The sequence below is a fragment of the Scomber japonicus genome, chromosome 5 (genome assembly GCF_027409825.1).
Source record: "Scomber japonicus isolate fScoJap1 chromosome 5, fScoJap1.pri, whole genome shotgun sequence".
NCBI lineage: Eukaryota > Metazoa > Chordata > Actinopteri > Scombriformes > Scombridae > Scomber > Scomber japonicus.
This window is the reverse complement of record NC_070582.1, coordinates 33,449,599-33,471,953: the sequence shown is the minus strand read 5'-3', so window position 1 is coordinate 33,471,953 and position 22,355 is coordinate 33,449,599. Positions and strand designations below refer to the sequence as shown.

General features: G+C 38.6%; 2 protein-coding genes across 3 annotated transcripts in view; both read right to left on the bottom strand.

The window, feature by feature from the left end:
• The window catches only part of LOC128359221 (C-factor-like), a 30,037-nt gene extending 20,156 nt beyond the window's left edge, over positions 1 to 9,881 (bottom strand). The window contains exons 1-4 of the mRNA XM_053319670.1: positions 9,582 to 9,881; positions 7,560 to 7,614; positions 1,896 to 2,092; positions 1,446 to 1,494 (exon numbers count right to left, since the gene is read on the bottom strand). Of these exons, the coding sequence (XP_053175645.1) occupies positions 1,446 to 1,494; positions 1,896 to 2,092; positions 7,560 to 7,614; positions 9,582 to 9,728 (448 nt within the window). The 5' untranslated portion in view covers positions 9,729 to 9,881. The remainder of the gene's footprint in view (positions 1 to 1,445; positions 1,495 to 1,895; positions 2,093 to 7,559; positions 7,615 to 9,581) is intronic.
• A 6,272-nt stretch (positions 9,882 to 16,153) lies between these two features.
• Positions 16,154 to 19,440, bottom strand: LOC128359220 (G1/S-specific cyclin-D1-like). Of its 2 annotated transcripts, none has more exons than XM_053319668.1 (5): positions 19,237 to 19,440; positions 17,201 to 17,416; positions 16,694 to 16,853; positions 16,397 to 16,545; positions 16,154 to 16,315 (listed from the first exon to the last, which is right to left on the bottom strand). In XM_053319668.1, the coding sequence occupies exons 1-5, from the start codon at positions 19,438 to 19,440 to the stop codon at positions 16,154 to 16,156; spliced, it is 891 nt and encodes a 296-aa protein (XP_053175643.1). The 2 variants fall into 2 exon arrangements, with proteins under 2 accessions (XP_053175643.1, XP_053175644.1); XM_053319669.1 differs by having other exon boundaries at positions 19,258 to 19,368.
• Positions 19,441 to 22,355: the final 2,915 nt, after the last annotated feature.

Below are 22,355 nucleotides of genomic sequence, written 5' to 3'. Positions count from 1 at the left end.
GCATCAAGCTAGCAGTCTTGTTTGTTTACAATAATATACTGACTGTAAGAGTTTAACCTAATTTTCAAGCTGTGTTAATTGAACACATCCGGTACTTAAAGCTACATAGTCTAATGTTTATCTTCTTTTTGTATGTGTCAGTTTACAGTGCTCTTCGAAAGTGTCAATAAAACCCTTGAGGAAAAGGAAACCATTGCCTCTTATTGAAGACTATCTGTTAGCTATCTGCCAAACTAGACCACGTCCAGGGAGGGCAGAATAATAAATATATATATCTCTATCTGCCTTGCTTTGCCTAAAGGAAACACTTGAACCAGTCATCGTTGCTTTGGTTGTTAGGGCTCATCTGGGTTTCCCCTTCAGCAAATAAATAGCCATCCAACCAATTTATGTGAGACTAGATTGGTACACAAGTGACCAGTACTGAGGTTTTTCTCAATGTGACTACAAAAACCTCCCCTCAAACCTCAAAACAAGACAAACAGGTTACATATGTATGTGTAGCAGAAACTGTGGAGCGGGTAGAGCCTTCAAATCTCCAAGAGCACACATCACACCCATTTTAAAGTCTCTGCACTGGCTACCTGTTTGCTTCAGAATTGATTTTAAGATTTTAATTGTTTTTAAAGCTTAATGGTCTAAGTCCTTCCTATTGTTTTTATCAAGTGAACCCTTTAGAACCCTCAGGTCTTCTGGTAGCAGCCTTTTAATTATTCCCAAAGTTTGGACAAAAACCTACGGAGAGGCATCTGTTTATTACTATGGTCATGTTCTCTGGAACACCCGAGGGCAGCAGAGAGTGATGATATTTTTAAAAGCAAACGTAAGACCTACCTTTTAAATTTGGCTGTAAAATTGAATTTTATTTGTTTAATAATCTATATTTTATTTTCTGTTTAGCCTGTTGCTCTTTTATTCCTAACATTTCATTTTGAAATTTGCAGACAAACCCACTTGGGACCCATATTTGCAGCCCAAATGTAACCCTTATGGGGCCCACATGGACATGCTGGCTGGGCTCCTGATCTAAAAACATTTCATAATTTCATTGTCCATTGTCTAACATTTCTTCATACACAACAAAAAGTAGCAATGCAACACTTTAAAATACTCAGTGTACAACTATACTGACCAGATTTTTTCATTCATAGTTTTATTTTTTGCTCACCCAGGAATCCCAGTTTCTGCAGCAGTGCTTCCCTGTTTTATCCTAGTTTTCCATTATCTGTTTTGTTACTGATATACAGCTGTCAGTGAAACCTGCCCAAAGTTGTTTGGGGTCTTGCAGCACAACTGTGCATAACAATACAGCACAATGGAGCATGAAACCACGTTACTATGACTTTGTCAGGCTCTACTTTCAGTCTGCTTATTATTTTTGGGCATTTGTTCCTATAATGTCTTCAGCTGAAATACAAATACAGCATGACAGAAAATATATTTACCTTTGTCCTTTTCACTCTCTGCTGCCGTCTGGAGGAGTTGAAGAAACACCTGGAGAGAGAGAGGTTATATTTAACTTACTTGGGATAAAATACACCCCAAGTAGAAATGTCATTTGTTTTAATAACACAGCTGATACTGAGTCTGGACAGTGTTGTGTGTGTGTGTGTGTGTGTGTGTGTGTACATTTTTCTACTTCTTATACATTATATTTATCATATGTCTTGTTAAGGTATTTACATACATTTACATTATCTGAGTATATTATAATAATTATTTTTAGAAGGTGTTAAAACGAGCAGCTGTATTGTCATTGCTTCTGGTCTTCTCTTTTTTGGATATTTCCCCATTACTACTTGATCCACTAATATCCATTTCTGTCTGTGTATTTCTGTCAGTGTGCTTACACACTACATACACTGTAAGCACAGTGAGGAGTGAGACAAACTAACCTTTGCCAGGAGAAATGGTCCAACCACATTGGTTTCATACACGTCCATCATGTCCTTCTTCCCAGTGACAGATAGTGGCGCTGGTGCAGCTGGTTTATTGATAGCAGCATTGTTGATGAGGATGTTCAACCCACTAGCCCCAATCTGCTCACTCACAGCTTGGACAGCAGCAGAGATACTGGCCTCATCTGTTGTGTCTGCAGGTGGACATACACAAACACAGATGTTCACACATTACTTCACCACATACTGAGAGCCTTTATCTTCAAAGAAATCTACATATCAATAGTATCCAATTCCAGGCAGATAAAATGCAAGGATTCTGCTCATGGATGTGTTTGTAATAAATAATAGAATGAAAATGTTTCTGGTTTTAAATACACAATATACAGATCTGGTCAGTCTTAAACAGTATAACTATGAGGATAACACCATTAAGTCAAAGTCCAAATATGCAGGAGTCCAAGTGTCTGTCATCATCAATAAAATCACTCTAAGTCAAGCATCCCCCCAAATTATAACTAGGATGAAAGATCATTAGGGACTGAGCCGAAAGGCAAGGACCCTATTGTTTTTGTGTCGTTTATTAGGGACTGAGCCGAAAGGCAAGAGGGCAAGGACTCCAGACTTGTCCTTGCCTGGAGGCAAGGACCCTATTGTTTTTTGTGTTGTTTATTATTATTCTACCGCCTCTTTGAGCCTTAATTTGATCCCCCAAACCTGCTCCAAAACTCACCAAATTTGGAAACTAAATTTGGACTAAATTTGATATAACGGAAAAATGAACCCCAAAAGTGCCAAAATGGGCTCTCTAGCACCACCTAGAATCACTAAAACTGCCACTACGCCTGATAGGAATGTCGTAGAAAGATCAAACCAAAACTCAATTGTTTGTCTTATCAAGACCTACAAATCACACACTGACACCCCTGACCTAAATCCAACAGGAAGTGCACATTTTGCCTTTTAAATGTATGATTTTTGACTATTTTTCAGGCATTTCAAAATATATACATTATTCCTGTATACTTTCAGCTACAGACTCCATTCAAACGCCTAAATGTAGCCACAAGTCTCATCTATAGATGTGTGTAATTTGGTCTGGCTATGTTTTATACTTTTTGATCTGCGGACCCACATGCACCTTGTTCCTCTCCCATTCAATCCTAAATCTCCATGCTGTCTTTGCATGCTCTGTCCTCATGCTGTCCAGTCGTTAACTACCATGGCAACGATTGTGTGTGTGTGTGTGTGTGTGTGTGTGTGTGTGTGTGTGTGTGTGTGTGTGTGCAGCTGGCTCATTTGTGCTGTGCAGTCATCCTGATTCATTCAAAAGGTGTCTCAGTTTTCTGTTTCTAGTTCTAGTTTATTGACTGTATTATTATGTTTTTAGATATCTGTGCAGTCTGTCAGCTATTTCACTGACAATGCTGTCAAAGTCTAGATCAAACACGAATTACAAGAGCATGACCTACAAACATATCTACAGGTTTCACTGGAAATAAGTTTCTCTCCTGTTTGACTCATCAAAGTGTTGGCAGTTAATTTCAGTTGCTCAGTCTAAATGTCTACACAGACAGACAGACAGAGAGAGACCCTGCTGCACAAAAGTTCTGAACAAGTGAGTTTGTGTGTGAGTGTGTGTGTATATGTGTGAGTGTGTGTGTTTGTTTGTGTGTGTATGTGTGTGAGTGTGTGTTTGTGTGTGTATGTGTATGTGTAAGTGTGTGTGTGTAGATGTGAGTGATCTACTTGTCCGATAAAAGCCTAGGTCTGAAGACATCTAAATGCCCCTAACGGAAACCTTTCCGCTCCGCCACGGCCTGACGTGCGCAAGGGGGTGAAGTCCCGCCCCAACGTTGCTTGCAGCTTTAATTAGGGCCCAAGCACTACACAGTGCGAAGGCCCTATTGTAATCGTACTGATTATTATTCGTCTCACAAAACGAACGCCTTTTTGACAGCCTAAACGTGCCCCAAAACTCATGAAAGTTTGCACGTACATCAGACCCGGCGAAAAATTTCATATTTTATGGTCCGCCAAAATGGCCGTCGCAAAATGGCTCAATAGCGCCCCCTATTGAATATAAAAGTGTGAGAGATTGACGTACATGAACGAAACTTGGTATATATATGTATCATGTCCAGACGCACAAAAAAGTCAGTGGGGCCCATGACGTCACTCCAACAGGAATTCAGCCATTTTGAAAAATATGTGCGATTTTGGCGTTTTCCACGCATTGTACTTTAACGAACTTGTCCTAGGGATTTAATCCGACCGACTTCAAATTCACTCAGAAACATCTTGAGACATTGGAGATGAAAAGTTATCAAAATCTTTCTGATTAGGGATTTGGTTGCTTCGTAGCGATGTGAGGAATTTTGACGTTTCGCCATTAAACAGGAACAGCTGGCCAAATGGGGGTACTGCACCCCGTAGAAGATTAAGAAAATTGAGCCCCTCCCTCCAGATTGACGTAGATGAACAAAATTTGGTACGCTTATGTATCATCTTAAGACGCACAAAAAAGTCTCTTGGACCCATACCCTCACTCCAACAGGAAGTCGGCCATTTTGAAAAATATGTGCGATTTTGGCGTTTTCCACGCCACGTATTTTAATGAACTTGTCCTAGGGATTTAATCCGACCGACTTCAAATTCACTCAGAAACATCTTGAGACATTGGAGATGAAAAGTTATCAAAACATTTCTGATTAGGGATTTGGTTGCTTCGTGGCGATGTGAGGAATTTTGACGTTTCGCCATTAAACAGGAACAGCTGGCCAAATGGGGGTACTGCATCCCGTAGAAGATTAAGAAAATTGAGCCCCTCCCTCCAGATTGACGTAGATTAACAAAATTTGATATATATATGTATCACATAAAGAAGCACAATAAAGTCTCTTAGACCTATACCCTCATTCCAACAGGAAGTCACCCATTTTGAAGTGAATTTGCAATTTTGGCACGGTTTGATTAGAATTTTCACACCACGTACTTTAATGAATTCCTCCTAATCCGACCGACTTCATTTTGATTCTGTGTCAACTCAATATCTGGAAGATGCGTCGCGGCAAGTCTCGCTCAGTAGTGGCGGGGCGGGGGAGCTTGGGCCCGATCATCGCTGCTTGCAGCTTTAATTAGGGCCCGAGCGCTGACCAGCGCGAAGCCCTATTGTTTTTGCCATCCTATTGTTTTTGCCATGATTATTAGGGCCCAAGCACTACAGTGCGAAGGCCCTATTGTAATCGTAAAGATTATTATTATTCCTCTCCCACAACGAACGCCTTTTTGACAGCCTAAACGTGCCCGAAAAGTCACCAAAATGTGCAATCATGTCCGACCCGGCGAAAAATTTGATATTTTATGGTTTGCATAAATGGGCGTGGCAAAATGGCTCTGTAGCGCCCCCTAGAAAATTTAAAAAAGCGAGCCCCACCCCTGAGATTGTCCTAGACAAACGAAATTCAGTACAAATATGTATCGTGTAAAGATGCACAAACAAGTCTCTTGTACCCATACCCTCACTCCTACAGGAAGTCGGCCATTTTGAGCTGGAAGAAACATGACATGACAAAAGTTTTTATCTGATCGTCAGCAGAGGTTAGCAGTAAATGTTACCCCCAGATTCCTGACAGCATGCTTCATTATTTGACAGATCACCCAGATTAACACCAAAAGAGCTGATGAAATTGGTGAGAAATTAAGTTTTGGGACATTCAGGATATCCGAGAGGCAAGATCTATGAATTACCAGGCTGCTAGGATCTGTGGGTTTTAATGGCAGATAAAATGAGTGTCATCAGCATAGAAATTATATACAAGAACATCAGGCTTCTGAATAACATGGCTGTATACAGAAAACAGAAGGGGGCCAAGACCAGAACCCTGAGGGCCAAAACTCAACAGAACCATTGAGGAGTGAAAACCAGAGCTTTACAGTCAGTTAGAGTCTGTAAGATCGAAGAAATTAGAGATGAAAGAAAAAAAAAAAAAAAAAAAAAAAAAAAAAATATATATATACATATATATATATATATATACATAGCTAAAATGATTAATAGAAAGCATTAGGGGGGCTGTTATTACAAATCATAGAGATTGTGGAAATAGCAGATGGTCAGCAGAGATAACACCAGTCAGAAAGGATAGCAAGCCAAACCACTGGGGCTAGGATCCTGGGGGTGTCAACAGTAGACAGACTAGTCAGTGAGTAAGTTGGGAATGGGGGGGGGGGCAACATTGAGGTGGCAGGGGGAGCTGGGTAGGGTTGCACTTATTTGTCTGATCAGCAGAATTGAAAAAAAAGGCCAGCTGCACGATATATGCTCATTCCCTGAGCTTGCACTTGAGTCCTGATTGACAAAAATAATGCAGACTATATTTACCAAGTGTGTCACATAATAATTATAGCGATTTATTAATACTGATGCTAAATATTAAACAGTAAAATCCTTTTTTTCTTTGGTATGCAAGTGTTTTTAGGAAAGTTATGTTTGGTGCTTGGCAGGTAGTGTCTTGTCGGTTTATCAGAGTTTTTTTCACTGAAAACAGCTGCCTGCTACTGTTGGGACTTTCCAGAGCTGAAAGAAACTGTCTGTCCCGAACCCTGACCACTGAAAATGATACTGAAATCATTTCTGCATGTTTTTCCACTAACGATCTTTTTTTCATTATTTTTTTAAGTAAAGTTTTAAAAAACAACATTTATTTGACATTAAATTTGTAATTAATGAAATTGATGTAAAAATGTTATCCCACATTTTTATGTCACTACCTACATTTTAGTCTATGAACTGAGACTGATTTTATCCACACTGGTCATAACATGTAACTACTGAAAAATGTGCAGTTACACTATGATTTAAGTAAACTGAGATGTTATGATAGTGTTTAGTTTCATGATAATTAAAACTAACGAATCCTTAACTTTGAAATCAGTATGATCAACTTTATATTTTAAAAAAATACCTTAAAATATTGTTGAAGTGCAAATGTTACCTCAGAAACTTTTCAATAAAGTTGCAATAAAAGATGGATGTAAACAAAAATGTTATTAGGTCAATATAACCTTTTTATTATCTTTTATGTTATGAGTTTTGGGAGTGACACATTTTGGGAAGAAGAAAATATTCCAAAACTGTCTGAAAATACAATATGACAATTAAATGTACAATTAGTAGATATGTGTACTTTGGATATTATATCATTTGCATACTTACAAAGACACACTGATACATCCTGGATGGAAACTGATTCCAGCTAATTGCACTGTTCCATTTCACCACATCAAAGGTATTGCCAAGTTAGACAGTTAAAGGTTCTAGTTTTAATTAGGAATCTCTGCCTTTAGTATCTTCATAAGTTGTATTATTATAAAATGACAATATATAAACAGAAAAGAGCCAATATATAGAAAATGAACAAACTTTCACTGAGGAATATTCCCAATAAGTAATGAGTTTAACCCTGATGGTGCTGTCATCAAACACTAACACTGTTAATATATTAACACTTGGAGATCCAAATCAGTATGTTTAATCAAGCACACCTTATAAGACTCATACATGTTGAACCATCCATAAAAAGGAAATATAATATATTCAAATTCTGTAAGTGAATGTTTAAGCATGTACATAGACATATGAGGATGTGTTGTGCTTACCTAGCTTGATCAGTGTGATCTTTCCAGCATGCTGAGTGCTGAGCTCTCGCAGTTCCTGAGAGGAGGAGAAACAGAGAGTAAAGACATCCAGTGTCATTAGAGCAGTCATAGTTTCTTCCCTCATTTCATGGTAGTGAACTGGAGGTTCTGAATTCAGTGTCCCATGTTGGCGTCTCAAAACACAACATCTAGAATTTGACTTCTGACTAGAGATTTAGAATCTGCCACTCTAATACAAGCAATAATACTAAATTAGAGAATATATGGCATACTGTAAAAAATGGTTTACAAGATAAATAAAAAAGTTTATTTTGATCAGAGGTGGGTAGAGTAGCCAAAAATTGTAAAAAAAAAAAAAAAAAAAAGTAAAAAGTAACATCCAAATAATTACTTGAGTAAGAGTAAAAAAGTGCTTGGTGAAAAAAACCACTCAAATACTAAGTAACTGTTGAGTAATGTCTGATGTATTTGTTAACACAAGCATTCAATCAGACAGACAAAAATACAAAATAATAATCTTCAGGCAAATTAGAGTTCATCCAATCAATAAAATAATAAAAATTAATTAATTAATTACAAAATAGCTTAAATTAAAATAATCCAGGTAAATTCAAGTACTTCAATAAAAAGTAAAATCAATAAAATTTTACTTTCCTCGCCTGTGTCTGCATTGCCGACCATTGATTCTGACATTTTTCATCCGTTTCTCTTTTTTGTTCGCTACAACTGTAAATTGTAAAGCTGACTCATCATGCCACTGAGATTGAGTATGGTCACGTGACGAGACTGCACGGCTACGTTTGATTGGTGAAACACAGTCACGTGGTAGAGTCTTTGGCGGAAGTCTCTCTCTGAAAAAATAAAACATCAAAATGAGGCGTACGCGGGGGAGATCAAAATAATGACGCATAAAATACCAAAGAGGTAAAAAGAAAAGTAACGAGCTCAATGTAGCTCAATGTAGCTTAATGTAGCGGAGTAAGAGTACAATTTCTTCTTCACAAATATACTCAAGTACAAGTAAAAAGTATAGTGATTTAAAACTCCTCCTAGAAGTATATTTTTTTTCAAAAACTTACTCAAGTAAATGTAACGGAGTAAATGTAACTCGTTAATACAGTTTATGGTTACTACCCACCTCTGATTTTGATTATAATTCATTCACTGAGAGACCTCCTTCTGTGTTACTCAGAGCTCTTTCAGTATGCTGAGATCATGATAGTGTCTAAAGTTACACCTTAAGCTTTGGCTCTGATGTTGAAAGATGTGTTGATTCAAGCACAATGCTTTATGATGTGATGACTTACTTTTATTACCCATTCCACTCTTAATTCAAGGCACATTTCAGGCCATCATCTTCATACTAAACACACAAAATGTTCAAATGAGTCAAATAGTATTCTCTCCTGACACTTAAAGCATGATTACTGTAGCCAGTTTATGGTCATGTTAAGGTAACTCAAAAAACAAAGTCATCCAGCCTTCTTTTAATTAAAGAAAAGAAAGCATAAGGCAGTACCAAATGACTTTTTCAATTATTAACTAAAGCCATTATCTTTCCTTGTGAGTAGTGCAGCAAAGTGTAGTAATGTGTTTCAGGTAAGTGTGTCAAGTCCTGAGCTTCAAATGACCTTCTGTGTGTTGCAATAGTGCAACACTTTATAGACTGACAAAAACATTGTCACTGAACATAACCCAGGCAGAAGCATTAGAGTTAGGTATGGGTACTTTTAAGGTATCAACTGAAATAAATAGATACCAGTTAGGATGGAAACGTCTCCCGTCAACCGATACCTGCAATCCATCCTTTTTGCACCCTGAGCTAGAAAATATGACTATTTGTATGGACTTGCTCACAGCCAATCAACAAAAGCATTATTCAATTTAATTCTTCCCTATGGGTTTACCATGCCTCACTGAGAGCCACAAATCAACTCCTCTGCTCCTCTATTTGTAGCAACGTGTGTACGTCCTTTAGTGGATCTGAGAACAATGAGAAATATTTATATGTAACTGTCTCACCTTAGCACTGGCTCCCTCAGGCTCCCTGCAGCAGGCATAGAGGTGAGTGTCCTGTCCGGTCTTCTCTGCCAGCTGTTTAACCAGCTCCAAGCCGATACCTCTGTTGCTCCCAGTCACTAAAATGTTGCCTCCTAGTTTCAGAGACATGTTGGCTGATCAACTGTCAAACTCCAGCTGCTGTCTGACTGCTCTCACGACAGTGACTGAACATGTGTGAGGGCTGAGTGTTGCTGTAATGCTAGTTCTTATACGTCATGCACTTGATATAGGTGTGTACTGTTGTAGAGAGAAGGAGTGAGCCTTTCACCTCTCTGTGTGTATGACTTTGTTATGTGGTGTGTACTTTGTACCTGTTGCAAGCACGCACACACACACACACACACACACACACACACACACACATTTAGTCCACTTTTAACCTGCTTTTCATTATATAACCAAAGTTTCTATTAGCCAAAAGGTTCACAGAGTACCTGTGTCACTTGTAGTGATATTAGTTGCTTCTAGAACTTCAGTACTAAGGTCTGTGACAATAAGGTTTATTAAGTCCAAAAGTGTCCAGTCATGATTATGCTGCATAATCATGATAATCTTCATAAGCAAACAGCTAACTTATCACAATATCTCCTCATCTCACCTTTTGTGTTTAACTATGCAGCATATCAGAAATGTGGTGAATTGGGTGGTAAACATTTGTCATCTGGAAGTAAAGTTTAATGTTGTCCTTGAGAGAATTAGTTAAGTGTATGATGTAATCTAGACGTGAAATATGTGGAAAGTGTGTGGTTAACCACAGCTGCACACACATGACGTTGCTACACTTTATCTACACTGTCAGACATTAAGGATTACTGCCTCTTCCTGTCTCTGGGGACACTGTTTACTAAAGACAGCCATATCAACACAGTGGCTGCAGGTGAATGGACTTTTATTTCAGTGGTAAAATCCTTTACTTTCATTTAAAGCTCTTATTTTTGTATGAATAGTTAGTCAAAAAATGATGTGTATGAGAACAAACTGAGCAAACCGTCTGACTAAAGTTCAGTCTTTTAGCTTCTTTCAGTTCACTGTTGTGGTTTTCTGACCCACAACTTCACTGTTTCTGTTCACTCTCAACATACACTACCTGCCCAGCACCAAACAACAGACAGAAAAAGCAGAACTTTGCCCACTGACCCCATTCTGCTAATAAAAACTGAATAATGCTTTGCCACTTTTGGTAGACATCATTTACCTCAAACTTCCTCAAAACTCTGCTCCTTTTTATGAAAGAAAATAAAAGCTGTAGAAAGTAGACTTTTATAAGCAAGTGAAAATTACTTAAATGTGAAGTAAGACAACGACTGAATACTTCATGTTGAAATTTCCATAGCACTGAATCGTCTGTCAGAATGTACGTGGTATGACTTCCCTTCTTTGAAATGTCAAGGACGTACTTCCAAGTACCTCCAAGTGATGCAATTTCTTGTAAAGATGTCAAGACTTGACAGTTTTGTTCGTGTGTGTTTAGAAAATGTAAGTGTCTATTTGTTAATTAAACTATACTCAAACTGGAGGAGATTATATTTCATAACTGAGTTTCTTTTAGCATTCTAATTGCCCCACCCAACAACAAGTTTAAATGTACCTGCACCTGAGTCATTATAGCTTCTTTATTAACCTCTCTGGCCTCCATCAGCTAGAAGAATTAAGGTTTTATGTTTTGTTTGAACACATCAGATATACTTGAGTCATCCAAGTCATTCAGTCTCATTGACTTTAATACAGTACTTTACTGTATGCCAAAGTTAATGTCAGAGACAGACACATACTCTATAACTGTACGGTCAATGGCTTCAGTCCAGCTTTCCAAAAAACAAACCTCATGAACATTTCAGGAAATTTCAACATTTCTTGGTTGCTATCATGTGATTCATCTTTCAGCTGTTTACCTACATCTGTAATTTTGGTGAATATTTGAACTTCAGCAGCATTAACCTTCTGTGATCCTGCATCCTCATATGGGGACATAACATTTAACCTTATACTCTGCTTAATTTAGACCTGTTGTCCTCATTCGTACACACCTTTTTGTGCCACCTAGTGGTAGTAAAAGCACAAAACACTCAGTTTAAAAACAAGATGACAGGTGTTTTCTTCTTGTACAATATCTGTATATAGAGACCAATGTAAGCAATGTGTTTTATTATTTCAAAACCAGTTGTCATTTTAAGTCATTATGATAAAGGCTTGTGATGGATCCTTACACCTTGTTGTGTCAAAGAGTGTGTGATCAGTCCTCATGCTGTTCTTAGAGAGTGCCCACTGTCTATCTGCTTAGGTAATACAGTCACCTGCTGGTCATATACAAGTCAACTGTTGCTAAGCTTTTCAACCAGGTCCTGTTCTCTTATTCACAAGTTAATAAATCATAAATGTAGTGGGGCAGATCTTAATCTTGACAATTGTTGGATCCAAGTAAGGTCAGCTTGTCCAGGTGGAGGAGTTCAGTACTACAGTTCCTGTAATTCTTTGGACAGTGTTTTCTTGCTGAACTGCAACCATGTTATTGTGAAACAAAGAGAGAATTGTACACTAAAAAGTTACTCAAGTAGACTTTTGATTTGTCTAACACAGACTGCTGATTTAGCAACTGGGAAACTGCCCCAGAAACCCAGACCCCAAAGGGCCCCAAGAGCCCCAGCTTCACTGCATGTCAGTTGTTTTTTGGTAATCAGATTGAATTTTCAAAGGAAGTTGGTCCATGCACAGTAGGTACCATACCAACTAAATTATGTTCTTTCTGTTCTCATTATCTAGTTTTATTGCAGATTTTCTTTTAGTTTATATGGTGCTCAGGACAGGGAAGTCATCAGAGAAGCTGTGTGTGTGAAGACATGACAGTCTGAATGGTGGGGGAAGGCTAGCTCCGGGTTGGAGAAAGAGAGGCTGTGGCCAATTCACAAAGACAGCATTTTCTCACGGAACAGATGTACTTCCATTTATTAAGTTCATCAATTCACACTGAATCCAAGACAGTCTCATGATGACTCTACAGCTGATGCATTGTTCTGGATTCCGCCATAGTTTTTGTCTTGGCAATGCACGTCCATGAATTTGGGAACAAAGGGAGGTTTGTATTTGTTTGGGTGTTCAAATATCAACAATCCTTCACCACAATGACTGACTCTACCTTTAAGAATGTTCCTGAAAACCAGAAAACTGGCCATGCTGAAGCCTCATATTAGCTTCAGGAATTTTTGTTGACTGTGGATTTCCAATCTATCTCTTACTGGGTGTTCAGACAACATCCACGATAAAAAGAAACAAATGAAGCAGCTGTGTTGGTGTGGCCTTGTTTCCGGTTATGATGTGATGATGAAATATGTTCCAGGGAGAGTTGTTTGCGTAGCAGATCTATACGTTTAAATGCTTATTAAACAACAAAAGACTACACATCATACATACACATCAAAGCTGTGACCATCACCAGGTAAACAGTAGAACTATGGCACTGACGTTACATAGTAATCTACAGTACCTGTGTTACGCCCTGGTACATGACTGGTCAGTTCACCCTATAATTACTTACTTAAATAAAAACTTAAGCCTATCCCTTAACCATATTAGCCAAAAAAAACATGGGTGGGAATTCAGAGGCTGGTGAAGGCACATGAAACTTTTTTAGTTGGGTTGGGAACTTCTCTTCTATTGTCTGTATTGAACTGTGGCTCAGGAGGTAGACTGGTCGTCCACCAATCAGAAGATTGGCAGTTTGATTCCCAGCTCCTCCAGTCTACATGTCGATGTGTCCTTGGGCAAGATACGTAACCTCTAACTGCTCCCAATGGCTGTGCCAACGGTGTATGAATGTGTGAGAATGTGTGAATGGTTCATCCTGATGAGCAGGTTGCCACCCTCCATGGTAGCTTATGTCATCAATGAGGATGAATGTAAAGATGCTTTGAGTGGTCATAAAGACAAGAAAAAGTGCTATATAAGTACAGTTCATTTACTCTTTAAACGAGGTTAGTGGGAGTAGAAACTTCTTAATGCCAAAGAATCAACCGAAAATAAGACAAACATGGTTGCTGCTTGATATCTTTTTCATTTCATTGTGTAGTGAGACACCAGTGAGGACAGTCATGATAGTGTTGTGTCCCATGCAGTCACACAGTCTGTACAATAATGAGGTATAACACATTACAAAAGAAGTCTACAGTATATAACCTGCTTTCTGTTTCTAGAGCACAAATCACAGAATGATCATAAAGCTAACAAACTGTACAATCACAACAATGTCAGCAATGAAATACAGGTTTTAGTGAAAAAATAATCCTAACAGTATACTGTTCATACTGTACATCCTATTATCAAACATCCTTAAAATAGCAGCAAACTATTATAAAATGAATAAGAAAACAACCAGTTTAAGTGACGGAACACAATGTGATATTCAGTTTCTGTTATGTTCCTCATCACTTAATAGCCTGTTAGCTTGGTTAGCATTTCATACTGAAACAAAAAGATGGAACACCAACCACAGCTTGATTAATTCATAAGAGGCAGGAAAAGTTGAATCTAATAATAAAATCAAACTATGTTGTGGCAGCATCAGCACACATGTACAGATTATAATAATGTATCCAACTGAAATATGTCCGGATCTCACTATATCATTGGCTTAGAACTGATCAACAGCAGCTTCTTTTAGGGATGGCAGAGAGTTGGCAGGTGATTCTGTTGCTTTCAAACTCCTCAAATCTGAGGACAAAAGTGACTTATAACAAATAATCACAAATGTTTTTTGTTCATTTAACATCACCACACCCCCATGCTACTATGGAACTAACTGCCAATCCTAAACTTGGAAAATCTGAATTTCTTCATTTCAAGTTGGACATTACATCATTCTGAAATGTTGTATGTTTTATATTCTGTATAAATGTATATGCAGGTTTATGATCAAATAATTTCAGATTGTGGTGATATTGTGAATTGGGTTACATTATATTGCATGTATACAGTATATTGTACATATGTCTTGTACATGGAGAGACCTCACTCTCTCATATTGTTAAGGTTTCAATTCAAAGTCTGCTGCCTAAAAGTTGCTTGTTTGATTGTCAGTGGAAAAGTTTGCAGCAATGGGCTCGAGAGGGGCCCACAATTCATTTTGGCCATTATGAGACTAACCCATCACTTCAATTACATTAAGCTCTTTAAGCTCTGTCCTGAGTCAAAAAACACTGAAAATTATGCTTAAAGCTGGTACAGGCTTATGTCATGAGCAAACTCACCCTAAATATCTTCAAAATGTAAAAGTGTTCATCATACAGTTATTAAGTTACAACAATATAGTTGTGGCTTCTCTGTTAAAGAAGAAAAATATTAGTACATTTAAGTACAATTGCGTAGTAATGTTAACACAGAGGCGGCTGAATCCAGTCAACCTTTACCAGACTGTCTGTTTTCAGAGCAACTTTTAGCTGTAAATGTCCTGCTGAAGTTGAGTGACAAGAAATAATAAATACAGTAGTAAGTCTGACATAAGGGCAGAAGTTTGCTTTATCCCTTTTTTTCCAGGAAAACAGAACTGATTCAAAGACTTTCTGTTTCTGTGGTTGAAAGTGATGTTTTAAGTTATTTGTCTGATTCAACAAACATTTTGTGCAGTTTTTTTTTTTTTTTTTTTTACATTTAATCAGTGGACTGACATGGGTCAAGTAACATCAGACAACACTCAGATAAAAAATATGAAACATCTGTGTCTTTCAGTTTTCCCCCATTTTTTCTAAAACATCTAAACATCAGTTAGTGTGCATGTTCTCCTTCTGCTGGAATGTGACGAGTTAGCAAAAAAGCGTGATGTCATTCATGGCAGAGATCCTCTCAATCTGATTTGGATGTCTGTTTCCTGCACTGACCATCCAAACATTGGAAATGAAGTTTATTGACTTCTTCATTCCACTTGATGTGACTGCCATCTAGTGGTGTTAGCTGGTCACTACATTTCATCACATCAGAATAGTTTAATAACACACCTCACTTACACTTATTAGGTTGTAATTATATCAGGAAACATTTTCAAGTACTGCAAGTAAGATTAATAACTGCATCAGGATAGACCATCTGCTGCTTTTTATAGATGTGTGTGGCCACAACTTCCATGAGTGTAGGATGTGTGGATACTGTTGTTCATGCTCTGTGTTGAGGTGAATCATTACAGCTCATACTGTAAACTATATCATGGAGCCTGTCCTCATTATTTTGTTGAGAGCAACTTAAATCTTAACTTTTCTCTACAAGTTTGATCAGTATCAGGCTCGAACCGGCCTTGTAGTCTTTTAAAGGTGTATCCTTTATGACCAACAGGACCAAGCTGGACTTAGTTAACACACACATAAGTATTCTGGTTGTCCCTTCAAGGTTGTCAATGTCCAGTTCCTTCTGTTACTGGACTTCATGTGCACACTTCTGAGATGCGACAAACACACACAAAACAGCTGTGTGTGTGTTTTTAATGTGTGTCAGAGATGATCATCCACTTAATCAGTCCAAGCTGCGTCTCTCTCTCTTCTCATCTAGCTCCATCAGATATTGACGTCCCGTACATCTGTGGGTGTAGTTGAGAGGTCCTGCCCCTCGCCGACGTTCTTAGTTTCCATGGTTACTGAGTGTTGCTGTTGTTGTGCCTGTCTGAGACTGGTTTCCAGCAGTGATTCAATTTGTTCCTGACATGCTCTCAGACAGTCCTGGAGAGTGAGAGTTGAGGTTAGTGTCTAGTGGTACAGCTTAATAATGTGTACTAATCAACTGATGTAACATCTACTCACCGGGTCACTCCTGATGGTCTGTGCCAGCTGCTCTGTCAGTTTCTGAGACATCATGGCGTTGCCCGCTATTCTCATCTGTAAGCCCTCCACTGCTGCCACCAGGCTGCCTGCTGCCACCATGGACGGAGGGCTGGCTATGAATTTGACATCTGTGGAGGTTCGTATCATGACAGTTTGTTAATAAAGAATCAGAGTACAGAGTAGTTTTAAAAAATGCTCTATGTGAGGTTTTTGGATTCTCCAGAGTGATGAAAACACTTAGAAATGAGATGTAAACTATAATGTAGTCACACATACCTGTGGCACACAGCGCCACAAAAGTCTGAGCGTGCTTCCTGAGTAAGGGTCTGTTCTCCCTTCTCACAGGCAGCTGAGACAGAAAGTGGTCAAAGAAGTCCAGAGGGGTCACTGAAGCCAGGTCCCACTTGAGCTTGTTCAATACCATCAGCTCCATTTGCTGTGAATGAACGAGGACAGAGAGAGAGAGAGACAGAAGGACAGGTTCAAGTGTGAGCCGTAGCAACAGATGCAGGGATTAACAAAGATGGGCATGAATACTGCTTGGATACTTTTGAGGATTTGGGGCTTTAGGATAGGACTAGATGGAAGGTGTGTGTGTGTGTGTGGGGGGGGGGGTGACTAAAACCATTAGGAAGCCTCCTCTGGGGATCTTGGCTATAGAACAAATACAATAATGGCCATTTTTCAGATTTTGATTAGAGAGGTCAATAAACCCACGAGGAATCATCTTCTACTAACCATTATATCTAAACATCTGTTTGGGGTCACTGGTAAATGACCTACCAGCAACTGAGTGAGGGTGATGGAGTTATCTGTGTAGATGCAGAGTTTCTCAGCAGTGAGTGGTATGGTCTCCTTCAGCTTGGATGCCAGGAACATACAGGTAGCTCCCAACAGCTGCAGGTGGTTTTTCTTGGTGGGTTCCACAGACAGGAAGCGGTCTACGTAGTTCATAGCCAGAGGAAAGACCTCCTCCTCACACTTCTGCTCCTCACACACCTGCACAGAAACACCACAGAACAAGAGCGATTAGCAAGAAAGTAACTGAACCATTCACTACTTTCTTTAAGATTGTATCAATAAAGCTGATGTGTAGCTGATTTGTAACAAGTAGGCTATGAACTTTATTTCCGTTTTCTACATCAATGTCTATTTTAAACTCTTGATTTGACTGAGCATCGGTAGCCTAACAAAACTTTTTAAAGTATGCCTGTAAAAAGAAAACACATTTACAGCAATGTCCTTTTGAGGTATTTGACATTTTTCATCCCTACATAGTGATTCAGTGAGTGGGAAGCTGTGTGAGGGGGATGGGCAATGACTGATAAAATATGGCATTTATGTCAGAGCAGAAGGAAGATTAAGAGATTAACATTAAGATTGCCCTAAATAACCAGAAATAATGATCTCATTAAAGTATAACTTTAATTATTGTTCAAATCATTTAACATTGATATTTGCAGCTTCACTATTGTGAGAATGTGTTGCTTTTCTTTGTTTTATCATTATAAATAACAATAGAATACAAGCAAGCAACTAACTCAGTATGTTAATGTCAGTAGGCTATAAACGTGATTGTTTTACATTGTTTTATTCAGATTTTAACTAACACAAAGGTGAGATGAGTTAAATCTACACTTTAAAGTAGTGTGGAACAACCATAGCAACATATCACACATAAACAACCAGTCAACAAAGCAGGAAAACAAACATAACATCATAGACACCAGCACAGCACAACACTACAATAACAGCAGACACTTATAAATAACAGTGTCAGTATGTAGAATAGAAACGAACACATAACAGTGTCAGTATATGTAGAATATAGACGAACATATAACACATAACGGTGTCAGTATATGTAGAATAGTAAATGAACCCATATCAGTGTCAGTATATGTAGAACAGTAAGAACATATAACACATAACAGTGTCAGTATATGCAGAACAGTAAATGAACACATGTTGTCCCAGCAGCGCATTAGTGCAGCTCCTCACGAGCCACCGACACAAAGGCAGCGCGTGGTCTCAGCTCGCGACTTTTTTTTTTTTTTTACACGAATAGATTGAAATAGTTTGACTATATATTACGGTGTGTATTATATGTGAAATGAAGTTTATTTCTACATTGTTGAACGAAATGAGCTTGTGAGCACATGTAAATGGTTTATTAGTAAAGACATTAGTAAAGAAGGCGGACGCTTGTTGAACCCATGTGTTAACTCTTCTAAAACAACCATTTTAAGCACAGCAGCGTCATTTTAACAGGCTACATATGACTAGTCTACATATTTAATACCGGCTATCATGCTCATGTCGTTTGGGTCATCATAAATATTTGTGTTTGATGAGAACATTCATATTTAAAAACGGTACAAACCGCACTGAAATGGTTTTTCACTCAAAGTTGTAAAATGTTACGTGATGACCTCACACATGACATGTAACTTGGTAATACAGAGTCTTATATAGTGAAACTTTAATTAAGCGTCCCTTCAAATACAAGTATGTCTATCACATATGAATAGATATGAAAGAATATCATTCCACCTTTTGTGACACATTCTTGGTTCATGTTGCACTAAATCAACAGTGGCGCTAGAGAGCAGCTTCATCCATTCAGAAAGTTCAACTTAGAATAAAGTGAAAGTTTACTATTTGTACGCCGAATTCATCAACTATTCACACAAAAAAGAAGAGTTTGTTATAACAAGCACACAAACATGGAAATAAGCCGGTAAACTTTAAAACAACAGATGTGTTAACGTGGTTCTCCTTGTATAATATGTAACTTTATATATTTTGCTGTAACTCACCTCTAACATCCAGGTAGACACTATCCTCCTCATGTACGGAGAGATTTCTCTCTGGACGCATTTGAAGTAGTTGGCAGCGGGGAGGTACCTGTCCTCTGCCCGCAACAAAGCGTGCAGGACCCGGTCAGTCAAAAGGTTGTAGTCCCGGTGGGCCCTTCGAATGGCAGGCCTGTCCCCCTCACAGCACAACAAGTGAGCTTCCATTGACCTTCCCCTGCCTCCAGCTCCGTGTCCCTGCTTCAGATGCTGTCACTGTCACTGCGGTGACTTGACTTAAAACAAGCTTCAGCTTCACTAATAACTAATGATCAGCTGATCCATGTCGTGGAAGCAACTTCCAAGTTTCCCAGTTTTTCTTTATTAGTGGGAAAATATGACTCTATTTCAATAATAACATGTTAAATGAAATGAATCCGTATTTGTCTTTTTCCGTAGTGTCAGTGGTTTATTTATTCCTCTCTGGTCGGGTTGTGAGTTACCTTCTTTTGTTACAGGACAGACCGGAGCTGCAGCACTTCATCCAGAAGCAGACTGAGGCTCATTTACCTCCACCCTCCTGCTGCTGCGCCTCTTTATCACTGAAACACGTCAAGTCCGCCTCAGCAAAACCACTTCCACAGTGAAGAGTCACAATAAAAGTCCTTCACATCTTTCATCAACCACACACTACTTTAAGGATCGATTCACCCACATTCATCTACAAAATACCTTCTTTTATACCTAAATGTTTTGTACTCAGGGTTTGTTCAAAACTAAGATTTCTAACAACAGAAAAGAGTCCAGCTTTAGACTACTTCACGAGACATGAATCCAGTTTTTACTCACCTCAGTGTCAGCAAGTAAGAGCATAACTTGGATAATTATAGATGATATGACAAATGTTAATGACTATGACAAAAGAGGAAAAAATGTGAATTCTTCTTATTGTAGGCTACTTGGTGTCATTTCAACTAGAATATTTTGCTTTTATTTTAATAGTAATGGGAAAGTAATCAACTTCCGGTTTTGAGGTTAAGCTTGGATAACTTGATTCTGAACCTCTCTCTCTCTCTCTCTCACACACACACACACACACACACACACACACACACACAGAGAGAGAGAGAGAGAGAGAGAGAGGGTGAGAGAGAGTGAAGGAGAGACTATCAAAATACCAAAAGATAAAAATCAGAGCTCCAAATAAATAAAAAATACCAAGCAAGTTTAACATTCTGATATCAGCAGAGGTGTGTTAGTTTAGCAACATTTCTAGGGTTGGAAAACTTTGGAGAAATACCTTAAAGTTAAAAGAATCCTGAACTGTAATTGAGGTGAATAAAGTACTGAGTTATTTTTGGTTGAACTGCACCAATTTTCACTAAGATTGAATTTATTTTGTTACAGAGGGACTTCCATCTGTTAGTCCTAAATACTCAATTTTGATCATATTGAATATTAGTGTTGGCAGGCAACCAGGCCACTCATGGCAGTGACATCCTCCCATGACGCAGCCTCACTACATCATTGGCAATCGTATGTTTAAGTAAGCTTTCATGACATAGAGTACTGCAGTATTATGAGTGATGTAGTATGCAGTATTACAGTAAAAGTAGTGCAGTATTATGAGTGATGTAGTATGCAGTATTACAGTAAAAGTAGTGCAGTATTATGAGTAATGTAGTTTGCAGTATTACAGTAAAGGTACTGCAGTATTATGAGTGATGTAGTATGCAGTATTACAGTAAAAGTACTGCAGTATTATGATATATGACATCATTAGATTATTAATAGTGAAGCATCAGTGTTAGAGCAGCATGTTACTGTTGTAGCTGCTGGAGGTGGAGCTAGTTTATACTACTTTATATACAGTTAGCTAGTTTACACTACTTTATATACAGTAGCTAGTTTACACTACTTTATATACAGTTAGCTGTTTAGTCCAGTGGTTCCCAACCTAGGGGTGGGGCCCCTCCTAAGGGTCAGCAGATAAATGTGAGGGCTGGTGAGATGATTAATGGGAGAGGAAAAGAAGAAAAAACAAAGTTCTGATACACAAATGTTTTCAGTTTTTGGACTTTTTCTTTAATCTTTGATTTTTGCTGAAATATTGGATCATTTGAACATTATTGAAATGAAAGCATGTGAGAAGTTTAGAGGGAAAATCAGAGCCCAGGAGTAGAAAATAACTTAGTATCAGGAGTAGAAAATAACTTAACCTAACTTTCATGAACAAGTGACGTCACTATCAATGCCCCCCCCCCCCCCCCCCCCCCCCCCCCGCCGAGTCTGCAGACCACCAATGAATTGATGTCAAGGTGTAGATGGTCTCGTGTGAGAGCCGGAGACAGAGATCTATGTAGCCATGTCTCTCTCTGTCTGTGTTAGTGACCTTTAACCTCCGTTTCTCAGGGTGGCCGGGTCCAGGGTCATACTCTGGACATCACATACAATAGCAGTCTATAGATTCTATTGATTCATTGTGATTGATCCCTCGCACAATAGAGACTGATCTGAGGTGATCGGCTTCGCTAGCCTTCTGCTATATTGTATGAATACTGCTGCTGGGTGAGTATCGGCATGCAGAGCTCTGATCAAAATAATATTTTCCATCTGACTGGTGGGACATTTAAGATCCAAGATTTGAGATTGACTTTATTATTTTCTTGTGTACCTGCATACACACGAAAAAGAAAGTTATAGGCCTGTATATCTAAGAAGATCCATAAAAAGTTATAAAAGCATATAAATCCCAAGTGAAGAATGAACAGTTATCAGTTAAAGGGCATTCAGAGAGAAAGTGCATGTCTCAGCTGGTGCATGTGAAGTGATCAGCACTGATGTGGGGGTTATTTGCTGTCCAAAGATTAAACATTAGCCAGCATGATGATTGTTTATATGGGTTAGCAGTTAGCCTAGCCTGCGCTCCTCTTCTTGCACTGCTTCCTTGTTCCTTGTTCAGCGTTTCCTAGCCAGGCCCTGGTCTCCTTCAGGGGCCAAACTGGGCTTAGCAGACTAAGCTCGCTCAGCTGATTTTTAGCTCTTTCTGCCAGTATTTCTCACAGAAAAGTCTTTGTTACGGATGTCTAAAAGATACTGATCATAGACATACTTCCCTTGCACTCCAAATGATGGCAGACGTA